This window comes from Bidens hawaiensis, unplaced genomic scaffold (assembly GCF_021521415.1).
Source record: "Bidens hawaiensis isolate Kalapana, Puna unplaced genomic scaffold, B.hawaiensis_p1.1 tig00001960_1, whole genome shotgun sequence".
NCBI lineage: Eukaryota > Viridiplantae > Streptophyta > Magnoliopsida > Asterales > Asteraceae > Bidens > Bidens hawaiensis.
Window position 1 is genome coordinate 826,734 of NW_027491108.1, and position 23,039 is coordinate 849,772.

The window sequence follows — 23,039 nt, forward strand, 5'->3', positions numbered from 1 at the left end:
ATCGATTTAGTAAAAATGTTGGTGTGAATAAAATAACCCGATAGGGAAAAAGACTAAATTGAAGTTTGGAAATATTTTTATTCTCATCCCTAAAGAAACCATAATTCTTTACTCTTCCTTGCTTGAATATATATTGTAGTTTGAAACATGTATGTACTTTTCATTACTAAACGGTTTTATACTGCCATATCATTGTATCACACTGTCTAAGGTTTCGGTATAAGTCTCGAATTATCTATCCTCTAAAAAGCTCTTGTCCAAGTGCTAAACTGCTAATCCATTTGTATCACATTCGATGTACCTGAATACATGCTAAAAAGTATGTTAGTTTGTGTGTTTACTCACCAAACACAATAAAATCAGTTTAGAATGCACACAAGTATAGTTGAAAGTATGGTAATTGTGAATTTATAAATAAAATTTATTTTTATGTTACCCCTACTATACAAGAGTATTGGTAAAACTAAATATCTACCCAACAGCTTTCAATACCATTATTGTAGTAGTTTAGTCAGAACAAAAGCTGAGTTGTTGAAATAAAAAGACAAGACATAAAAGTAAATGAGCATAAGAATGAAACGGGAGAGAATCAATCTCAGATGGGTATTACTTTGTCTTTGAATCCCCTTTTAACTATTAAATGAAGTGGTTAACACTAGTTCATTTTATATTTTTGTAAAGTGTAAATACCGCCAATTATGAGCAATGAGATTCGACAACTTCTCGGTGACCAACTAATTGGAGTTAAGGCAATCTTAAAACATGATTATATTCAAGTGTAAATGTTAAGTATATTCCAAGATCGGAATGATATTTAAAACTTACAGTTAGGGTTGAAATATACGAGCATTTATCAATCAAAGGTAAAAATGAATGGCATTTCAAACTGACAATTGACACTCAAAATAGTGTCATCTTAAACAACATAAAATTTGCAGACTCGTCCCTTTCGGTCATAAGATTTTAGACTGCACCGCAAATGTAATTTTTAAAAGATTGGGTTTTGCAATTCAAAAAGGGGTAGCGGCGCAGCTTGTTGCCCGCTTGCCTTCTGTTTCGATGTAATCATAAACTAAAATCTTGATGCAAAAAAAAATAGAAAATTGTTGTTACAAACTGATTCCTCAAAAACAGGTTATGATTTGCATCTCTTATGAGCATGTGAAATCGGATATAAGGGATTTGGGCCATATGTATAATCAATTTTACAGGATAAGTTATTAACTTATTATCTTTGAATGATGGGCCTAGAAAGCACTTAATCCAGTTGAGTTATCAAAAATGCTTATGGGCTAATGGTATAAGTACTGCGGCAAATGGCGATAAGGAAAGTGTAATAGGCATTAGAGGTGTAAAAAAACCGGTTCGGAACCAGTTAATCGGAACCGAATCAGTTCGTTTCTAAAACCGGTTTCTACCAAACCGATTCCCAATGCGAACCAAATCGCAGGTCCGTACAGCGGTTTGGGTATTTTTCAATCAAACCAGTTTTTTTGTCTTAAACCAGTTAAACTGACCCGGACCGGTTTAGCCACTTATATGGTTAAATTGGTTTATAAGCCGAACATATTGACCCAAACCAGTTTGGAATATGCAAAAACCAAACCAGTTCGGTTTATAAAAAAAAACTGGTTTTATACACCTCTAATGGGAATGGCTGGTTATTATTGGGTCTATGACAGATTAACTATAGTGGCCCAAATAGGGCCGCCCAGTGGTCATGGAAATTGAATTTTGTACTTCTAGTTACAGGTGTACAAAACCTTTTTTTTTTTTTCAAATCGAACCGGTTTGGTTTTTACATGTTCCAAACCGGTTTGGGTCAAATTCGGTTTAGAAATCAGTTTAAACATAGAAGTAGCCAAACTGATTTTAAAGCCAATTTAATTGAAAAATACCCAAACTGCTATACGAACCGACGCTTTGCTTCGGTTAACCGGTTTTCCTCTTATTCTAGTGTATATATTGTGTTCTATCTATTCGTTTCTTTTAATCCAAATTAAAGCCAACATTAAAAGATCAAAAAATTAGCAACAAGAAGCCGTTGTTCCTTCATATCGTCTACTAAGTAATATTTTATTTGAAAGAACACATCATTTCGTCAAAAAGAGAGGACCCAAATCAACACTAGGAACTTCACTTCTTTGAATCCATCTAGACATACCAAAATCTAATTCACTTATTTTCGTTCATTGAAAAATCTCCAACAAAAGCATCAAGATCTTCATTAACCAATCCACTCTCACCAACGCTTTCTTGACAAATTACTTGCAACTCCTTGGCCCTTGCCATCATCTCGATCCTCACAACACTCTCCGAATCCATAAACTCTCTTACAATCTTCGCAATCTTCTCTCTATTAAATTCCTCAACTTTTTCCCTCACATTCCATCCAATCTTCCAATCTTTAACTATCATTTTACTGTTAAGCGGTTGATCAATCAATATAGGAAAAGTCAACATCGGTACACCCGAAAACAAGCTCTCTTTCACCGAATTCCACCCACAATGTGTCCAAAAGCCACCTATAGAAGAGTGTGACAAAACCCTAAGTTGCTCACACCATTCCACCACCATCCCATTCTCCCCGCATATTTCTTTTAAATGGGGTGTTTCTCCTCTGGCCACCCATAAAAAGTTAACACCACTTTGTGTTAACCCAAATGCGATTTCGGCCATTTCAACACTCGAAACTGAGAGGTAACTACCCAAAGAAACATACAAGACGGTTTGTGGTTGTTTGGAGTCCAACCACTTTAGGTAAATTGGTTTGTTTGATGAGGGCTTAGTTTCTATTTCTATGTTTGGCCCACATATGTGAAGAGGTATTTTTATCCTGTCTCTAAGAGCGTCAATGGCTTTGTATTCTAACTCGTAAATAGTTGATATTATGACATAATTTGCTTTTATGATTACATCGAAAAGATTGGGTAGAAAATCTTTAAGCATATCACCAATACCACTATGAAAGATCATCGGAATGTCTGATATCGTTAATGAAGATAGTCCTGGAATATAATTGATGATATCCTCTCCTCTTTCTATTCAAATAAAAAGGTTATCGCTTTATGAAAAGTTTATAACTAAGACTACTCCCATTAGTGAAAATGAAGTAGTTTGAACTAAGACACTATTTAAAAAAAGAAAAAAAGAAAAAAATCATCAAACTTGGCAAAACTAGCTTGCTCTCACAATCTAGTTTGCCATCTTTCACCGTGTCCACATGTCATTCTTGCATTGGTTCAAATTTTAATTTATTTTTCTTTTTCTTTATATACTAATTAATTTTAAAACTAAAATTGTTTTTCCTTAATAACTTTTAATAAATAAGTTTTTTTTTAAAATATAAAAACATAGTATTGTTTAGTTCTTTTTTGTGAACACAACATGTATAAATTTTATTAAAAAACATAATATTGCAAAAAAATATATTTTTATAATAAACTAAATATTAATCATTACTGATATACGTTATCCAACACTTGTCAACTCTGTATTATTTCATAAGATTTTTCGGATAAAACATATTATCTAAACAATCTAATATTATCTAAACAATTATAAATTATATTTATTTAATAAAAAATAGGGAAGTTTAGGTTGCTAATTTGTGTGAAAAGTTTGGTCTGGTTTGATTGGGTTGGTGAAAAAGAGAGAAATCAATTTTATAATAAAGATTGAGTTTGGTTGGTTTGTGAATGAGAATGGTCTAAAAGGAAAAACGGATAATGTCTACCATGACATTATTTCTAGGAATCACGCTAATATCATAAAAAGATCAAACAAAATACACATTTTCAGATTTCAATAAACATAACCTCTTATGATCAAATCTTATCAATAATTAATTAAAAAAAAACTTCATATATTCATTATCAATAATTAATAAAAAAATGTCAATTATCATTATCAATAGGAAAATTGAATTTTAATAATCCCAACTTTCTGTTATTAGCCAATAATAATTCCAACTTTGTTTATTTCCACCAGTGGGTCCCAAATTTAAAAAAGTTAGCTCTCAATGGTCCTCTATTAAAAAAAACCTAACGGCATTAAGTTTTTTCTGAATTTCAAACTGATTTTTTAGGGCTTTTGATCGAAAGGAGAAAACGAGTCGATTAACGCAAAACTTAGCTCGAAATGATGCTTCAAATGGTTTGATTAGTCCTTAAAGTCGGGTGTTTGAACTTCAAATTAACAAAAATTAAGATGTTTGGAGTATCGTTTCAAGCTAAGTTTTACATCAATCGACCCGTATTCTTCTTCCGATCAAAAGCCCTAAAAATCAGTTTGAATTTCGGAAAAAACTTAACGCCGTTAGTTTTTTTTTTTAACGGGGGGCCATTGAGAGCCAACTTTTTAAAATTCGGGACCACTTGTGGGAATAAACAAAGTTGGAATTATTATCGGCCAATAACAGAAAGTTAGGATTATTAAAATCCAATTTTCCTTACCAATAAATAATAAATTGGGTGTTACATATGTCAATAATCCGACGTCTCAACTGTTAAAGTGAGACAAATAAATATTTTATTTTAAAAAAGTGGGTTTCTTCTCACTCGTGACAAAAGGTAAGGGTTCTAGATTGGGCCAGGGTTTTTTATCACCAATGATTTGTTTCATCCTAAATGTGAAATGATGGTGTTTGGGTGTGTAATATAATATATTAAAACAGTATAGTTGATAGATGTTGAAAGGAATATAATCTATACTATATATATAATATGTAACTGATGAGCAAATTAAGACAGTGTAATTTAAGAGTTTTATGCTTATAATGCATAAGAGCATTCTCATCCAACCCTTTATATTATGTGAGGGGTGTTTTTATAATTTAGAGAGTGATTCAGGGTGTTGTGAGTGAAAAGTTTTTATATTTTAGAAAAAGTAGTGATTTTTCTGTATATTTGAAAAATTACTGTTCATCCCCTATAATTTTTTAATATATTTTGAAAGTGGTTGTGACTGAATGAAAGAAAAAAGGTAATGATAAAAGGTATAAAAAAATTATTTAATTGAAACTGAGAGAGAAAATAAAGTGAATTTTAGTGTAACTTTTGGTTTGGAGATAGAGGTTGGATGAGAATGCTCTAAGGTATATGTTTAAGTAGGGACATGCTTATCTTTTACACACATATCACTCACGTTTTGTATAAAAATAATTACAACTATAATACCTCAACTTCATTTAAATTTTGTAAATTTAAAAATTAGTTACAGCTTTAATCCCTCATGATTACCCATTTTTTACTCTAACTTTATTCTTCTTGGTTTTCTTCATATATGTTTACAAAAATGTAGTTAACAAAAATCCAAACATACCTATTTAAGCGAGCTTATTTTTGTCGACGTTTCCTTATAATTTTTTTTCAAAACAGATCGACGGTTTAAAATGTTCAAGTCATTAATACATGAATGTACAAGTTTCGTAAAGTACAAAGGTTTACAATCTCATGTTTTCATATAATTATATATCTAACCATTTATCTTTTTAACTTGTTATAATTCAAAGTTTAAGTAGTACTTACAACTTTGACCCCTCAAGTTTATCCAAATAATACTCAACTTTAAATTTTTTTTCCTTCTTATGTGTTTTATAAAAATGTGATTAAAAGTATTCAAGTTATATAAATGTTTAAAATGATTAAACGAACATGAGTCAGGCTCGGTATGAAGTTCAAGTCGAGCTAGAGCTAGCCTTGGTTTGGTGTGCTAACAAAACCTTTAAGTATTGTTCCCCACTATATCGTGCGGGCACCTAACTATATAGTAAAATATAAAGGGGGAAAATCCCTGAAATAGCCCATCTACAAAATGAGATTCCAATTTTGTCTCCTAAACTTAATATTTTCAAAAATAGTCCTCTCTAACTCATATTTAACCATGTATTAGGAAATCAACACGTCTTTGACGACATGCTAGCATAACACGTCGTCAATGACGCGTTGGATTTCCTAACACATGGTTAAATACGCTAACACGTCGTCAAAGACACGTTAGATTTCCTAACACATGGTTAAAGATGAGTTAGGCCTCCAAACACGTAGTTGAAGATATGTTAACATCAAACGCGTAGTCGAAGATATGTTAGCTTTTTTGTTTGTTTTTTAATATTATATTTTTATAACTAGTTTAACTTATATTTGTTTTTCTATTATAACTTTTAATATATAAAAGTTTTATATTATTTCGAATATACCGACGAGACATGCTTTCTTTTACCTACTAACTGACATAAACTAACTCAAACTCGAGCCGGGACAAATCAATATCGAATTATTCAATAAAATTTAACCCCGCTCGGTTTTAAATAAAATTTATGTCAGTCCGTAGAAAAAAGTAAACATTTCTCGTTTGTATATTCGAAATAATATAAAATTTTATATATTAAAAGTTATAAAAGAAAAACAAATATAAGTAAAACTAGTTATAAAAATATAATAATAAAAAAACAAACAAAAAAGCTAACATATCTTCGACTATGCGTTTGATGCTAACATATCTTTGACTACGTGTTTGGAGGCCTAACTTATCTTTAACCATGTGTTAGGAAATCTAACGCGTCTTTGACGATGATTTGGCGTCTTTAACCATGTGATAGGAAATCTAACGCGTCTTTGACGACGTGTTATGCTGACATGTCGTCAAAGACGCGTTAGATTTCCTAATACATGGTCAAAGATAAGTTAGAGAGGGCCATTTTTTAAAATATTAAGTTTAAAGGACAAAGTTGAAATCTTATTTTGTAAATGGACTATTTTGGGGGTTTTCCCAAATATAAATCATGCTCACCAAAAGTGACTTTTGTGCCGTCCTTAGTATATTTTTCTTTTTGTCTGCCTCTCAAAACTTTGAATGCACAAGGGTTTTCAAAAATCTCGCAGTTCAAAGTTTAAACTCGTAGCTTAATCGATAAAAATTTAAACAAAACTAGCTAAAAAAACTTTATTTGAAACAACTTAGTCGAGCTGGCTCATTTTTATAATCGAGCCAAACTTGACCCAAGCTCGGTTGGGATCATGGCGCGACTTGTTGGCTTGATGTTAGGTTCGTTTAACTTCAAGATCGAGCTTGGCTAGTGAATAGCCCTGGTATGTACCAGTTTTGTTTGGTTTCAAAGAGACCGAAATTGATTATGTTAATTTATACTATTTTGATTAATTTCCATACATGACCACGAATGAAATATTCGGTTTAAGCAATTAAATTTTACTATTCATAACACCACATTTTAATCTTTAATAATGTTATAAAAATCACACCTGATACGTCAACGTAAAGGTGATTGTGCGATTGCAGGAGATCAACATGGTGCATAACCGAAAACATAGAAGCACTCATGGGCGAATAGGCTGCCACCGGAATATTCCTCCTGTTGGCAACCTCAAACGGCCACAGCATATTCACATCCGCTATGACGAGCTGTACCGGAAGATCAACTTCAATCCGATCAAGCACCTCAATAAAAGGACGCTCCATTTTCGTTTGAACCGCAGTGAAGAAGGATAGCATGTCGGAGCCACGGCTGAGCTCGGACGGGATGACGTTAGGGATGGTTTCGAACCTGATGTTGATGTGGTGGTCAGGATCTGGAGGATTGAGAAACCCTAGCCATTCTTCTGTGATGATGACGGTGAAGATGATGGTGAGATGGTTTAATCGGGAAGAGAGGGAGTGACAGAGGTTGAGTAGAGGGGTGATGTGGCCTCTGCCGGGGTAAGGTACCACCACCACGTGCTTCATGTTTCCGGTTAGTCGGTGGAGAAGAGTGGGTGATCGGATTTTGTTTTATAGCAAGTAAAAGTAGACTTTGGAACTTGATTTGCTTTGTTGGGGATAGAGGGTACAGTAATGCTTTATTTACATTAAATAATCATAAGTTATGTCGTTTTTTAAAGTACTAGGTTAAAACCATTTAATACATTGGTGTTTATAAGACAAAGTGCTGTTGTTGAAGTTGGACTCTGAATTCATCTAATAATATTGTGTCACGTAGTACGACTGGACACCCACTGGAGCCACTGTTGAAGCCGTCTGAGCTTGTTGTGGTCCAAGCAAACAGTAACTTTAGCGAATTATATGATTTATTTATTTATTTAATTTTTTCTTTTAAAATTGGAAACTAGTAACTAATGTTACATTAAAATAAAAAAAATAACAAGTAATACTAGTCTAGTACAAGATCATCGGGTCGTCTAGCCCACAAATGCTTGGTTAACTCATGACGAAGGTTTCCGTGGACCTCGCGGTTCTTGAGATATAAGACGTTTTGTAGTTTTTCATCATCTTGGTAGTTTTGAAAATAGTCACATCTTGGTCCTCAAGAACCATGTTATGTAGAATTATACAAGTGTAGACGACATCCATTATTTTCTCCCTTGACCAAAACCGGCGCCTAAAATGTTGTTCGTCATAAAGGGGATCAAGGCAAAAATAGTGGCGTACCTAAGTTTCATTAGTGCCCACTCGATCATGAAGAAGACGTGATTGTCTTGTTAGTCTTAGTCGCCCTTGAAACCATTCAACCAACAGGTTAACTGTTATTCTTCCAGCTTCAAAAATAAGGTCGTATTCTCTGAAGAGTCGGACGAAGAAAAGAAATTCCATTGCATTTTTAGTTTGTAATTAGATGTATTTGAGAAAATGGGTAAAATGGATAAGTCTTTTTTTTTGTAGTTTTTTGGTGTGTGAAAGTGTTTGTTATATGGGTAAATATAGGGGACAAAAACCTCAAACAATCAAATGGCATGCCCCCCCCCCCCCCCCCCAAACATTTCCTTCCAAACGATCACTTTAACACACTCAAGCTCTCTCTCATCTCCTCTGTTAGAGGTGATGTTGGCGCTTAGATCACTCACACATTCTCTCTCTCTCTCATCTCCTCTGCTACTAAAGAATAAAGACAACTAAATAGATGTATACGTGGGTTACAGGGCTTGATGAGGTGTAAAACAAAAAACACACGCGTACGTTTATGAAGAATAGACTGAATGTATAACAATATAAGCTGACAGTACAATAGACAACGCATAAGAATATTGTCTTTTAATATATATATATATATATAAAATTATAACCTTTATTTTTCTAAAACTAAAATAAATTGATTACAAATCAAATAACTAACCTATTTCATTCAACTTATAAAAATAGAACAGAAGTGTTTTTTTAACAAACTTTTCTTTTAAGAATTATAAACCGAACACGTTGGCCATCTATTTCTTATCTTTCCTCAACCTTATTTTGATCATAGTTTTCTATTTATCTAGGGCCGCTTATTGAACCGAACCCTGTCGGTTCACTAGCTTAAAGACATCTTCGCTTATTTACTCATTCTTGCTTATTTAACATGTGAGTTTTTCATAACACCTTTTTAACGCTTTTAATATTTTTGGGGTGTAGCATATCATAAGGTTTTTTTTTGTTAGTTATGCGTTTGTTTACAAACCGATTCACATTTATCGTACATGTTAATATTATTCTTACATATTGTTTATGATTATACGTGAATTATGTGCAACGTGTTTACTGTTTTTATGGCGAAAGTTACGCAAACGTATACACATAGTGGGAGGGTCCGACGGGTCGTACTTGCGCCGTCTAACGTTACGACTTCGGCTGTTTACGTAAGGTGCTTCTCATTGTAACATTTTGGATTTTCTAAACTGTAATTGTTTACACATAACTCGACCCGGGAATATTTTTAGATCATTATTAATCAAATTAAATATTTATAAGTATTTAAGTTTCCATGTTCATTTTACAACCCTTATACTTTTCCTAATGTTCATTTCTTGTTTTTAACATAAAAGACTTAATATTTAACCATTTTTCAAACCACAAGGCCCAATATTGTCAAAAAAATGAAAGTTTCCTCATCACATCCCGGAGCGCCGTGCGGTGGGGGTGGCTATGGCCGCCGCGCAGCGCCTTGGGCTACCTGTGCAGATCAGTTTCGTCTTAGATAGTTTCCTAGTTCGTTTTTTGGCCCAAAATCGCTTATTTTTGGACCTAATCGAGTCTTTTAAGCCCCAATAAAACCAATATAACTAAAATCCATGTCCATATACTTAATCTCTTGTCCAAGAAAGAAATCTACTGATTGTATTATTGATTTAATCATTAAAACTCGATTCGGTTTCCTAAACAAGTAAAAAGCCCATATTTAGTTCATCATATATAAACATATCATTATTTCTCTGCCAAAAATCATTCCCAAACCCTAGAGGAGCCTCTCCAGCCGACACCCACTCTACTCATCATCCACTGTGTTGGTTTTTGCTTATTGGTTGAAGATTCAAGATTTGTTCGTTGACTTTGCTTGCTTTAGGACCTTTGACTTTCGTTTCTCATCAATCCTTTCACTTTCCGGGTAAGTTGTAAACATAGGAATCGTTCATATACATTCCCAAGTTAATAACCTTCAATAAATTTCGGTGATTGAAGGGTGTTGACTGGTCAATTCGCTTAAAACCCGTTAAAGGGCAAAACAGTCAACAAATTTGACTTTACGTTTTCTCATGCTTCTGGTCGGATTCAACGTTCGGTCCAAAAGACTTTTATTCTCGTAACGTGATTTTATGGCTACTGACCAAAACCCGACTTCCGAATCGCTGTTCGGATTCTGGTCAGTCCAGCTCGCTTAAACGTTTAATTCAACATAACTAGAGTTCTACTCATCCGTTTGGATTAATTCCAGCGGCATTAAGTTCGTTTTTATTTATGGTTTCATATCACAAAGTTTTAGGTTCTGATTAATTATCTTGTATGACGCATTAGTGGACGAATCGCTTAAACCTTACTCGTCTATTCGAAGTTATATTCACTTGCCTTTAATCTAAGGTGAGTTTTATCATTCCCCTATTTTACTCAGTTTTCTAAAACGTTTTGGGGACATATGTGTATATCATACTATATATATATATCAAAAATACCAAGCGTGTAATTGTATGTGATTAGTCAAATATACTTGTTTACGTGCATTTGTTTGACATATCCCCTTGGAGAGGGTTCTCATATTATTGACCACCTCCCGATTCGCTTGGCAACGGTCTTATTGTTATTATTTGCTCATGGTTGATTTACCGACGCCCGATTCGCTTGGCAATGGTTTAATCGACAACTTATTTGCTCATGGTTTGATTTCATTACCGCATTTATTACGTTTTGCTTATTTTTATTATTTATTATATTAACATTATTTTTTGGTGTCAAAAACTGGTGATAAACTCACTCAACTTGTTTGTTGACAAAACTCCATTTTCTACACATATGCAGGTTGCTTGTATTGAAGACTGAAGTTGGGTGTCGTAGACAAGACCTTAGGATATAAACAAGAAAATATTATTTGAGTTTACATTCATGTACTTATATTGTTTGCTATACTTGGATATGGTGTGTATTCTTTCAATAAAATAATTAATTAGATATTGTCACATTTTATATATGATAGTATTTTCGAGCCGTGAGCAATAGGATCACGCCCCGACATTTCCACCTTAAGTTGGGGTGTGACACTCATTTCCTCGACTTCTACAGCTTCGACTATATGAACGGGAGGACGACACTATTTGATTTCATTTACATTATGTTAGAATAATTATTGTATGATGATCGTTGAATCGCGCATTTTATATATATTTATATACGCAAAAAGTTATGAAAACTCACCAACATGTGTTGTTGAGAAAATATATTATTTTAAACGTGCTGCAGGTTGATACCATCAAGTGCCAACAACACCAATTACAACAACAACAATTACACAACATCTTTAATCGGTAATGGTAGCCATCAATTGCTGCTATTTTTCTGTAACCTGCACAGTAACTCCCGTCAATCAAGACTCCAATTCAACCACTTTGCCCACCAGGTCATCAATTGCTGCTATCTTTCCGTTTTGATCGTTAACAGCCGACAACTTATCCAATTTAGCTAAATTGTAAGTTGATTTCATGCATCCCCAATTTCTTCTCATCCCGACTCTATCAATTAAGTCACCTCAGTGGCAATGAGGCACATGGTGGTTAACAACAACGAGACACATAAGGGCTGGTTAGTTTTGTGATTGAACAAGCGATGGCGTCCTCATGTTCTTTCTTATAAGCAGGGGCAGCGTGGAGTGTCAACAGTGTTGGTGCTTGCTGGCTTTGTGGAGAGTGGGGGTGGTGGTGGCTTTTGAAGTATGATGTAACCAAATATAGATATGCGACTAATATTTTGATTATTGTTAGTGGCCGTCTCCGAGGATTTAAATACCTCGGCCAAGTCAGAAAAAAAGGCTCATGGCATTAACGAGTAACGAAATATATAAGCTAATTTTTTTAAACGAGGCTTAATGTTATAACAATAAACATAGAAAAATATATTATTAAAATCAAATACCATAATAATTAACGATTAACCAATGATTCGTGAAACTCTCCTAAGTCCTAACATAGGAAAAAAAAATAGCTTGGTCCTTGGTGGCTAGCTTGGTCAACCGTGAAGGAGCCTGGTGGTTAACAGCGAACCAACAGTGGTGGTCAGCTGGGTTGGTCGTTGTTCAGCATTCGCAAATAAGGAAGGAATCAAAGAGAAATTTCAATCGACCGCTATTTCTTTTATTTTGCATCGGGTTTTTATTTAATTTTTAGTTTTAGTTTAGGCCCAGTAATTTAAACTTAATTAAATGGATTATAGATAAAAAATAATTTCGGGCCCAATAATTATAAGATGGTAAAGAGTAATTTATATTTTATAAGTTTTATATTTTTAAATGTATACATAAAAAATATAGATATAAAAAATTTTGGCACCTAAAAATTACGTGCCTCGGCCAGCGGTCCAACCGGCGCCACCCTCAAGCCGGCCTTGGTGTTAATATTATTATTATATTAAATTTACGCGTAATTTCCTTATGTTTTAACATCAATGAAACGATTAAACTAACGGAAAACTCAATTACAAAAAAAGGGCCACCACATAGACCTTATTTGCGAAATGATCATCACGAGGTTGAAACCTGTGTTTTGAATTTTACCACAAAAGTTTAAAACTATCTTCATCTTGACATGGAGTACAAGATATCCAACTATCCATGGTATCCAACTATAAAAAACTCGACTTACTTTTATTAAATATTTAAAGAGTGAACTGCAGTTTTTGTCTATTTGGTTTGTCCAAATATTCGGTTTTAATCCAATAGTTTTAATATGTCTCCACTAGAGAGTGCATGCCAAATGACTATTAGACGAAATTACTAAAAAAATATAAATAAAACAAGGAGATATGATAATGAATGAAATGCACTAAACAACCTTATGTAATTTCATTTCAATAATTTAAATATTAGTAAACTGCGGTTTTCGTTTATTTGGTTTGTTAAAATCTGCGTTTTTCGTCAAATTGTTTTAAATTTGTGATTTTAGTCCTTGTGGTTTCATTTCACTTCCAATTAAACCCATCAGTGTGACCTTCACGTGAAGGGTAGTTTTGTCCTTTTTTCTAAAATACACCCCAGCCCCTCACGTGATGGGGCTTGTGAATTAGGACTGGGGTAGGGAAAAAAATGACATAACTGCCCCTCACGTGAAGGACACGCTGATGGGTTTAACGACCAGACTTAACGGGATTAGTTAATTCGGGTTTAATTGGAAGTGAAATGAAACCACAAGGACTAAAATCGCAAATTTGAAACGATTGCACGAAAACTGCAGATTTGAACAAACCACAGGAACGAAAACCACAGTTTACTCATATTTAAATTATTGAAATGAAATTACATGAGGTTGTTTACTGCATTTCATTCATTACCATATCTCCTAGTTTTATTTATATTTTTTTAATAATTTCGTCCAATAGTCATTTGGCATGTCCTATCTAGTGGAGACATATGTTCGATTTCCACTTAGGTTCTTTCTATGAATATCTAGGTGAAGGGATGAATTAGGGCTTTAATCCCGGTTCGAACCCAGCAGGTGGCGAAGGTTTACAGATTCCATCCAACTCCCGTACGTGCATCAAGGGGGTAAGTTCTCACGGCGGTCGAGGAGTCGACCTTAGACATGGCCCTGAAAAGGATAAGTTTACACATGAGATTCTCCGCTGTTCAAAATAAATTTAATGCTAATACTAGGTTAGTGGGTTAGCGGCCCATGTTCATGTTGGTTAGGGGCGATTATCTGTTCGGTTCGATATATGTGTTTTCACATTTCCAGTTTTGTGGTTCGGGGTTCTATTGCTAATTAGGTTCGACTAGCATTCTTCACAGCAACCAAAATCGACCCAAAACAACCCCAAAACCATTTTGATGTAAAACTCATAACCGAAAACTGAACCTTAATTAGCAAGCTCTTCAAAAACGAGCGTTGATAATTATAGTGGATAGTCTTTTTTAGCTAAATCGATCCATGTGGCGTATATAAGCGGTCAAGTTTTATTCTAATTTGAGGTGGTATCTAATAATCTACACCACCGAGTTTATTCCATATATAGAAAACCACAGAATTTAATTTAAAACGTACGTACAATATCAAAGTTGACACAACTATATATTGAAGCCATGGCCACCATAATTGCTTCCCATAATTATTACCGTCGGCTTGTTCCTGGTCGACCAACTTTGTCCCCCAACCACCGTCCTCCACCGCCTACAGAAGGAGCGGAGCAACATTCCTTCTAGGAGGCGGAGGGGTGATCTTAATTGGACGTACGTACTCCAATCACCGATCTTATATTATGGGGAAGAAAAGTACGTCGTCCGCTAACACGTTGTTTCTTGCATTGGTTCGAAGGCAATCGATGAAGGTGAAGATCTTCTTAGCCCTGACCGCCATTCTTCTATCCCTTGCTGCTCTCAGAAGTTTCGTTACAAACTACAATAATTTCTTCGTTGCCTCTGAATCCGTACACGCTGTTGGTTTAATCGCGCTAATTTGGAAGCTCACAACCCTCAAAACATGTTCTGGTAATGCCTACACTAAAAGAACATGGATAAAGTATGTTCGTGTTCGTTTGTTTAACTTTAACCGAATAAACTATCAAACACGAGCGTGGTTTCTTTTGTTCATGTTATTCGTTAATGGTGCATGAGCGTAAATGACCGAACATAATGGAGCTTAAACCAATTAAATAAATTTGAAAAACAATATGTTGGTTTTAGATATATATTGCATGGTTTGGTTTGGAGTTAATATTAATGTTTCGTTTATTGTAGGGCTCTCGTTGCAATCACAAGAGTTGACAGCATTAGTTTTAGCTGTTAGAATTATCTGTAGATTCGAAATCGGGCATAACATTCACACATTCCTCGACAGTGCTTCTTTGGTGTCCACCGCTTGGGTGATCTACATGATGCGAACTAAATTATATGTGACATATAACGAGCATCTCGACAAAACACCCAAAATCTGTTTGTTGATTCCTTGTGCTCTACTCGCCGTATTTGTTCATCCTAATACTCTTCTTCCTCTTTACACCAAGATCATGTGGGCATTTGGCGTGTATTTGGAAGCCGTTGTCGTTCTTCCTCAACTTCATATGATGCAAAGAACGCAAATGATCGAACCATTTACCGCACTTTATGTGTTTGCACTAGGTGTGTCAAGATTTTTCGGGGCTGCTTATTGGATTCTTCGGGTTAGTTATTTCCTGTCACGTTACATTATTAATATTATTAAAAGTATGCATCTAACACAATCTTTATGATTTATAGATATATGAATCAACAGAAGCATATTTGTTTTTACTGGGACGTGGGTACTTATGGGTTCCGATGGTGTTGGTAGCGGAGACTATACAAACGTTCATCTTGTCCGACTTTTGTTATTATTATACTAAGAGGTAAACGAACTCACTTGCCTTGATCCGTTACTGACGGGTCTAGAAGAAAAGTTGAAGAGTAGCATGGACTACCCCTTAACCCTTGCTAGATCCGCCTCTTTTGATCACCATTTAATAAATGAATTAAAACTAAAGTGTTAATTGTTACAATTTTATGCAGTATTGTAAGTGGAAATCTTCTTGTGAGAGTACCACGGGTTTGACACGTCATTTGCTATGAAGATCATGAGATGGAAATTCTTTAATTAATTTTTAATGTAAATAATTTGGGTACTTGTAAATTTCATTTTGGTATTTACTACTCCAGTCTCGATTATTTATTTTGGCTGATATGTTTTTTTTGTAATTCATGTAATCGTTTGCAATTATAACATTAAACATTTTTGTCCCACTAATATCTTCATGAATCAGCAAATATGTTTGTAACAAAAGTAGGATGTCCCTAGCAACATGTTCTAATTAATCTCACTAGCTGTGATATGACATTCGCACAGGTGCGAGCAATCACTTAGGGCACGTTCGTTTTACGGACTTTTTTAAAGGATTTGGAATTGGAATGTTTGAAAATCCCTATCATGTGTTTGGTTGGTTAATATGTATTGGAATTGGAATCTTCTTCATTCTCGGTTTTTTTTTTAGCTTTTTCACATTTTTCGTTTTTGATTTATATTTTGAGTTATGATTTTTTTATTAATTTTTTTGAATTTTTTTAGGAGGAGTTTTTACTTTCCATAACAAACCTTATAAAATATGTGAGATTTTAAAATCCCATGAAATGTGGGATTTGATGGGATTTAGTTTCCATTCCCATGCTTTCATTTAATGAAACGAACATATCAATTCATGGGATTTACAATCTCATTCCTTAGAATTCCTTCCAAATCCTTGAAACGAACAGGACCTTAAGGTTTCGCAAAGGCTGATGACGTGTATGCATGTATTGTGTTGTATGATTATTTGTTTGGAGTTAGTCGCCATTAGCCTTGTTTGTGTCATCTTACAACGTATTAGTAAAAGTAAGTGAGAAATTAAGCGTTAAGTCCCCAATAATTAACCAATTGTATACGGCCAATTTCCCATAAATTATCGTCTTTGGAGCTCAACGTGTAGGTCACATGATCCGGATTGCGTCGAGTAAATCTATTTCTCAAATATGTAATAATCTCATATTCACCTGTCGTTTTTGGATCACATACATGGTGTTGTCTTTATTCTATAAAATTGAGACTTTACCTCTTTTATGCACCAAATTCAAAAGTTCACAATATAAACATTATTAACTCATATCACAATAGAAATTAAATATTTAAATTTACTAAAAAGTAAAATTTCACATTTTGCAACTGCATTAAAGCTATATTTTCTTTCTCATTTTTAATTAAACAATGTTTTTTAATACATTTATCATTAATTTTGAATACTCTCCTCCACTCATAACCAGTGTTTTGAAACCCCGGTCCGGTCTGCAATAGTTAACCCGTTTTCTAAAAACCCGGCCGGTTCTGACGGGTCACAGTCGAACCGGACCCGGTGACCCGCCGGGTGAACCGGTAAAGACATTTTTTTTTTCAGATTTCAATTAAAAAAATCAAAATCTATGAAAACTCAAACCCTAAATCGTGGCTTCATCCCCGCCCGGTTATCATCGTCACTCATAGATCTGTGAATCAAGAACAAAATGAAAGAAAAAGAAGTAGAAGAGAAGATGACAATCTACAATAATGCCAGATCTAAGATTGTTATTATCATAAGCGGTGGTGAACAATGGTTGATCCGGGCAGCGCTTGTTCATTATAGGGGTTGAGAAGTATAAGAAATATGAGGGCTGTGTGATAACTGTTATCTTCTCTTATTTTAGGGTTGGGTCTTGGGGTAGATAAAGTCATTGTAGATGATAGAGAGAGAGAGAGATAGAGAGCTTTATATTATCACTAGTAAGAGTGTCCGCGCGTTGCCACGGGGTCACAATTATGATCTAGTTCGTAGGGTGTTGTTGTCACACCCCGACCAATGAAGGCGGAAACGTCAAGGCGCGACATGATTGCTCATTGCATAATGACACTATAAAGTTACAATATTTAAACAACTCATTTAAATCCATATCATCATAAATAACACAACAATTGTTCATACAAAATGCCAAATAGATAGATAAACAAATAACTTGTTCTTTTATTTTCTAATATCCTAAAGCCAAGATAATAAGTTTCTTCAAGTAATCCAATCAAGCTAACATCAAACCTGTAACATTGCATAAAATAGAGTTTGTCAACACGAAGGTTGGTGAGCAATTTTCATAGTTTTGGACAATAAGTATATAGTATGAAATCCACAACTAGTATATGAAAACAATAAATAATAGCAACAATTTAGATAATAAAACCGTCAATAAGAATACATTGACGACAATAATGAAATCGTCAATAAGAATTCATTGACGACACCTTTCTATATGGGGATACCATATATACTCGGAATTAGCGTATGATCATACTTTGATGAGGCTACCCGCCTTAGCATTCAAGAGGCTACCTGCCTTAGCATTCAAGAATTTGCACATAATCATGTAAAGCATATAACACCAAATCGAGCATTTATTTAAGTAAACATATACAATACGTGTTGTGGTTTAAGACTCAAGTATAAATCATTTGAATTTGAATAAGTATGCAATGCCACCCCCAAAACGAATGAAATAAAGGATTTTTTTGGAAGACAAGGAATATTTGATTCCGAAGTAACACATAATCAACTTCCAAATTATGGAATGAATCCCTGAAAAAACTGGTTAAGAGGTCATTATCAATACGATCTATCTCAGATTACATGGTCTAGATTAGTGCCACCCCCAAAACGAAAGATGGAAAACGGGGGATGAAAAAGTACTCACATTAACAAGTAACTTGAAAGATAGTGTCGTGAATAATCGGAGAGATCGGTTTAACGACCAAGACCTATATTAAACGGGTCTCGTGTTAGTAGGTAGTCTTGGAAGGGTTTAAAATAAAATACATGACAAATAAAGTAAATAAATAAAGTTTAGGATTTAAAATATAAATATTTGAGAAATTAAAGAAACGAGTTTTGTAAAATAAGTTTACTCGAAACCGGGTCTCGGTATTCTATTCATTAGTTTTTTTCTTTTTTTTACTCAACTTATGTTAAGTAATAATGTGGGTTAAAATGCGATATTGCAAAACCCTTGGTTATAAGAATACCAAGACGAGGTTTAAACGAGTGTTCGAGTTTGTCGGTTCGAGATTTGATAATTGACCAAGCTCACAGTTAACTTCCCAAAATAATAAATGTTATGAGATAACTCAATAAAATCAAAATAGACTTAACCAAGTATGTAGTTCTATTGTGAAGAACCTTAACGTTCGTTAAGTGAGTATACGACCTTATCGGTTCGAACTTGTTATAAGATCAAGTTGGTTACCGACATGCCAAGTATGTTTAGAAATTAACTAAAATTGATTTAAAATATAATCTTGAAGAAAAATATGAGTTTTGGTGGCTAAAAACACACTTGTGTGTCTTAAGCGAGTGAACTCGGTTTAGTTTGTTTTTTGGTTCGGTCCTTGACTCGGAATAAGACCGAGGATGGTTACCACATACTCAATTACCATGGAACTTGTAAAATAATAATAATCAAGTTTTACATTCAAAAAGTTAACAATAAAGCTTTTAAACAAAAGTTCGGTTTTTGGTTCGGTCCTTGACTCGGAATAAGACCGAGGATGGTTACCACATACCCAATTACCATGGAACTTGTAAAATAACTTATAAATAATAATACTCAAGTTTTACATTCAAAAAGTTAACAATAAAGCTTTTAAACAAAAGTTCGGTTTTTGGTTCGGTCCTTGACTCGGAATAAAACCGAGGATGGTTACCACATACCCAATTACCATGGAACTTGTAAAATAACTTATAAATAATAATACTCAAGTTTTACATTCAAAAAGTTAACAATAATGCTTTTAAACAAAAGTTCGGTTTTTGGTTCGGTTCTCAACTCGGGATGAAACCGAGGCTAGTCACCACATACCCAATACCATGGAACTTGACAAATATGAACAATAAACTAAAATATGTAGAAGTTAAGCAAGTATAACAAGTTATATGGTTAGATTTGTTAAATATATAAACAAGGACTACAAAGTCCTCCTCCATGTAACCTTGCCTTACTAGCCCGACATTTCAACCGGCTGAGACCGGAGAAATGAAAGACCGAAGGTAAACAAGGAGTGTATATTATATATATGTTGTAACATCAAGCTTTAAGTATTGAGAAGTTAGTTAAAATGAAAGAATTAGCTTATGAAGAACAACCTTAGAATTTAAGAATTTGAAAGAAAAATGAAGAAATGAGCAAGCACAAATGAAGAAGATGGGTGTGTATATATAGGGTAAGTTGAATGGGTCTTTCATAAAGGGTGTTTCATGAAAATGGGTTGGTTATAGACCCAAGAAAGCACAAATTACAAATGAGTCCTTCAAGTCTCCATTTTGGTAGTTTTAGTCCCTGGAGTTCGTTTTGAGCGTTTTCGGGGAATTTTAAGAACCGAAAAGGGTGTTTTTTTTATCCAACAACTATAAAACAAATATTTAACATACAATTCATCATTTTGATAATATCGAAAGGTTAGGGATACAAAACGGGTCGGGTTTACATTAAGAATACAAGTATAAAATAACCCGAAATTGACAAATGTCACAGTTGTTTTTTTACCGATGTCGACGTTAATATTAGGTTTCCGTTTAGTTTACAATACCAAGAGTTGTCATTTTAGACAACTATATTAGGGAAGAATGAAATTATTGGAAAAGCTATATGGACGATGTTGTATGTTGATACAAACATCTGTTTAAAGAACATGTTAGAGACTGTAGTCTAATTAAAAATTTTATAGATAATTGACGGTGTTAACTCTAACAATGGACAGCAATAGTAAAACATAAAGTTTTCTATACCAAAAATAGTAAATTGTGTTTTGACATAGTAGGTGATTTTTTGTGTGTATATGGATGCATGTCATCGGTCGTGGAGGACCTCTCGATAAACCGTGTTTTTGGTGTAAACGCCTGTCTTGTTGATGGTTTTCGATGGGTGGACCAACACCTTTGTGTTTTCGCTTGATGTTCCTTTTGAATTTGTGTTCCGTGTAATGTAGATGCTCATATTGTTGTGTTGTTAATAATGACATATGTAAAATAATAGTTTAACATGCTTGTTAAGTGGATGAGAGGTTACGTCTTCGTCAGTTAGCTCAACATTAAAAAGGCACCCTTCGCCTCGTGCATTCTTGTAGTAGCGCATTGGCCCTTTAGACGTGGCACGAACTTTAATGGTCCAGTTTCCTTGATACGGGTTTAACGAAGCGAGGGGCGTACGCACTTATTAGTTGACATCTGTGTTGCAGGCGTTATCCTGCAATATGAATTGAAACAGACACGGTGCTATCAGTATTTATAAACTTGCAGTTTAACGGGCCTGAAGCTGATATTTTATTTAACAGGGGTCGGTTAGTTTGTCTGGGGAGGGGGGGTGTGACGACGGAAGTTGGTTGTCGATAGGCTGTTACGTTTTTAGATACAAACTGATGTTCGAGATACAAACAGGATCTACTACTCGTAAGCAATATGAGGTCATTAACATTAATGTGTTGGTTTCCGAAGAGGGCTGGTTTCCGTTTGGGGTCTGTGTGGTTTTGTGTCAGTAGTCAGTTTTTCTTTTTTTTTTGTTTCAGTTTTTCGGGGTTTAGGATTATGATTGTATGTTCCGTCTATGTTTATTATTTAGCTTCAGGTCGAGTCTTTCATAAATCTTGCAGAAGACACAAGAAGAGGAATAAAACCAAATTGTTTTTTTGTGGATGTTATGAACAAGATGCTAGTGTTGCATCAGTTGACAATTTTTGGGTTTATGGTCAAAGTAGGTGCAAGTTGTGTGGTTGATGAAAATATGTGGTGGTTTTATAAACAGATTTGTAATTCAAGATTTAAAATTTTTTATAAAATGATTGGGAATCCAGAATGAACCTCAAAACAGTAAAGAAATTACATGTTGCTAATTAAAGTGTAGGCTGGTTTTTTTTAAAAACTTCGGTGGTTTTTTTTTTCCATTTCTTGGAGAACAATTTTGGTTTCGTTTCGGTTTTTTGTTACGATTTGTTTTTAGTTTTTTTTTTAAGTTCAGCTGCAGTTATTCGTTTTCCGTTTCGGTTTCGTTTTGGTTCTTGTTCGATTTCAGATTATTCAGTTTTGGATTTCGTATAGGTTTATTTTCGGTTTTTTGGTTTTTGGTTTCGGTTTCTTTTATGTTTACTTTCAGTTTTTTGTTTTTTGGTTTCGGTTTCGTTATCCTTTTCTGTTTTGGTTTGGGTTTCGATTTTTGATTTCGTTTCAGTTTTTTGGTTTTTGGGTTTCGTTTTTTGGTTTTTGGGTTCGGCATTCGTTTTTGGTTTTGGTTTCGATTTTTGGTTACGTTTAGGTTTTAATTTCAGTTATTTTTGGGTTCGGTTTTGGTTTCGTTATCTTTTTCGGTTTTGGTTTGGGTTTGGGTTTCGATTTTTGGTTTCGTTTCAGTTTTTTTTGTATTTGGGTTCGGTATTCATTTTCGGCTTTAGTTTCGTTTTTTGGTTTTTTGGTTCGGTATTCGTTTTTGGTTTTGGTTTCGTTTAGGTTTTAATTTCAGTTTTTTTGGGTTTTGGTTTTGTTTGGTTTTTTTTCTAGGTATCAATTCCCGTTTGTTCATTTAAGACAGTGAACGTTTGTTTATTTTCGTTCATTTAAGTTGTTTTATATTCGTTTGTATATGTACATTCGTTTACGTTCATCTATTTGATCAACAAACATTCTTGACAAGTATGAACCTCAAAACAGTAAAGAAATTACATGTTGCTAATTACAGTGTAGGCTGGTTTTTTTACAAACTTAGGGGTTTTTTTTTCTATTTCTTGGAGAACAATGTTTAATATGATGGGTTGATTAATCAATACTTTCAGTTGGGTTTGTTTGTTTTTGTTTCTGTTTTTCATATTGTGATTAGTTTTATTTTAGCTCTTGAAGTTGGAGGGCTGCTGCATTTAGTCGTGCCAAAGATTTAGCGCTAATCAACAGTTCCAGTTGTTTTTTTTTTGTTTTTCATATTATGATTTGTTTTATTTTAACCATTCAATTTGCAGGGCTGCTGTGTTACTCGTGCCAAAGAT

General features: G+C 34.2%; 2 protein-coding genes across 2 annotated transcripts; one reads left to right on the forward strand and one right to left on the reverse strand.

Annotated features, from left to right (window-relative positions):
• Positions 1-2,175: 2,175 nt before the first annotated feature.
• LOC143600210 (UDP-glycosyltransferase 87A2-like) lies at positions 2,176-7,787 on the reverse strand. Its single transcript, XM_077077964.1, has 2 exons — positions 7,263-7,787; positions 2,176-3,041 (listed from the first exon to the last, which is right to left on the reverse strand). The coding sequence occupies exons 1-2, from the start codon at positions 7,741-7,743 to the stop codon at positions 2,176-2,178; spliced, it is 1,347 nt and encodes a 448-aa protein (XP_076934079.1). The 5' UTR covers positions 7,744-7,787.
• Positions 7,788-14,718: 6,931 nt separating this feature from the next.
• On the forward strand, positions 14,719-16,309 carry LOC143600219 (uncharacterized). The gene is made up of 4 exons (XM_077077971.1): positions 14,719-14,947; positions 15,197-15,618; positions 15,695-15,822; positions 15,983-16,309. The coding sequence occupies exons 1-4, from the start codon at positions 14,719-14,721 to the stop codon at positions 16,023-16,025; spliced, it is 822 nt and encodes a 273-aa protein (XP_076934086.1). The 3' UTR covers positions 16,026-16,309.
• Positions 16,310-23,039: the final 6,730 nt, after the last annotated feature.

What these genes read in the sequence shown, in the direction of transcription:
- LOC143600210 (XM_077077964.1), bottom strand. Translation starts at nt 7,743, where the DNA reads ATGAAGCACGTGGTGGTGGTACCTTACCCCGGCAGAGGCCACATCACC. An exon ending in CCTTTACGTTGACGTATCAG is followed by an intron (nt 3,042 to 7,262) that starts GTGTGATTTTTA and finishes TTATTTGAATAG; the next exon opens with AAAGAGGAGAGGATATCATC.
- LOC143600219 (XM_077077971.1), top strand. Translation starts at nt 14,719, where the DNA reads ATGGGGAAGAAAAGTACGTCGTCCGCTAACACGTTGTTTCTTGCATTG. An exon ending in CTGCTTATTGGATTCTTCGG is followed by an intron (nt 15,619 to 15,694) that starts GTTAGTTATTTC and finishes TATGATTTATAG; the next exon opens with ATATATGAATCAACAGAAGC. An exon ending in TGTTATTATTATACTAAGAG is followed by an intron (nt 15,823 to 15,982) that starts GTAAACGAACTC and finishes AATTTTATGCAG; the next exon opens with TATTGTAAGTGGAAATCTTC.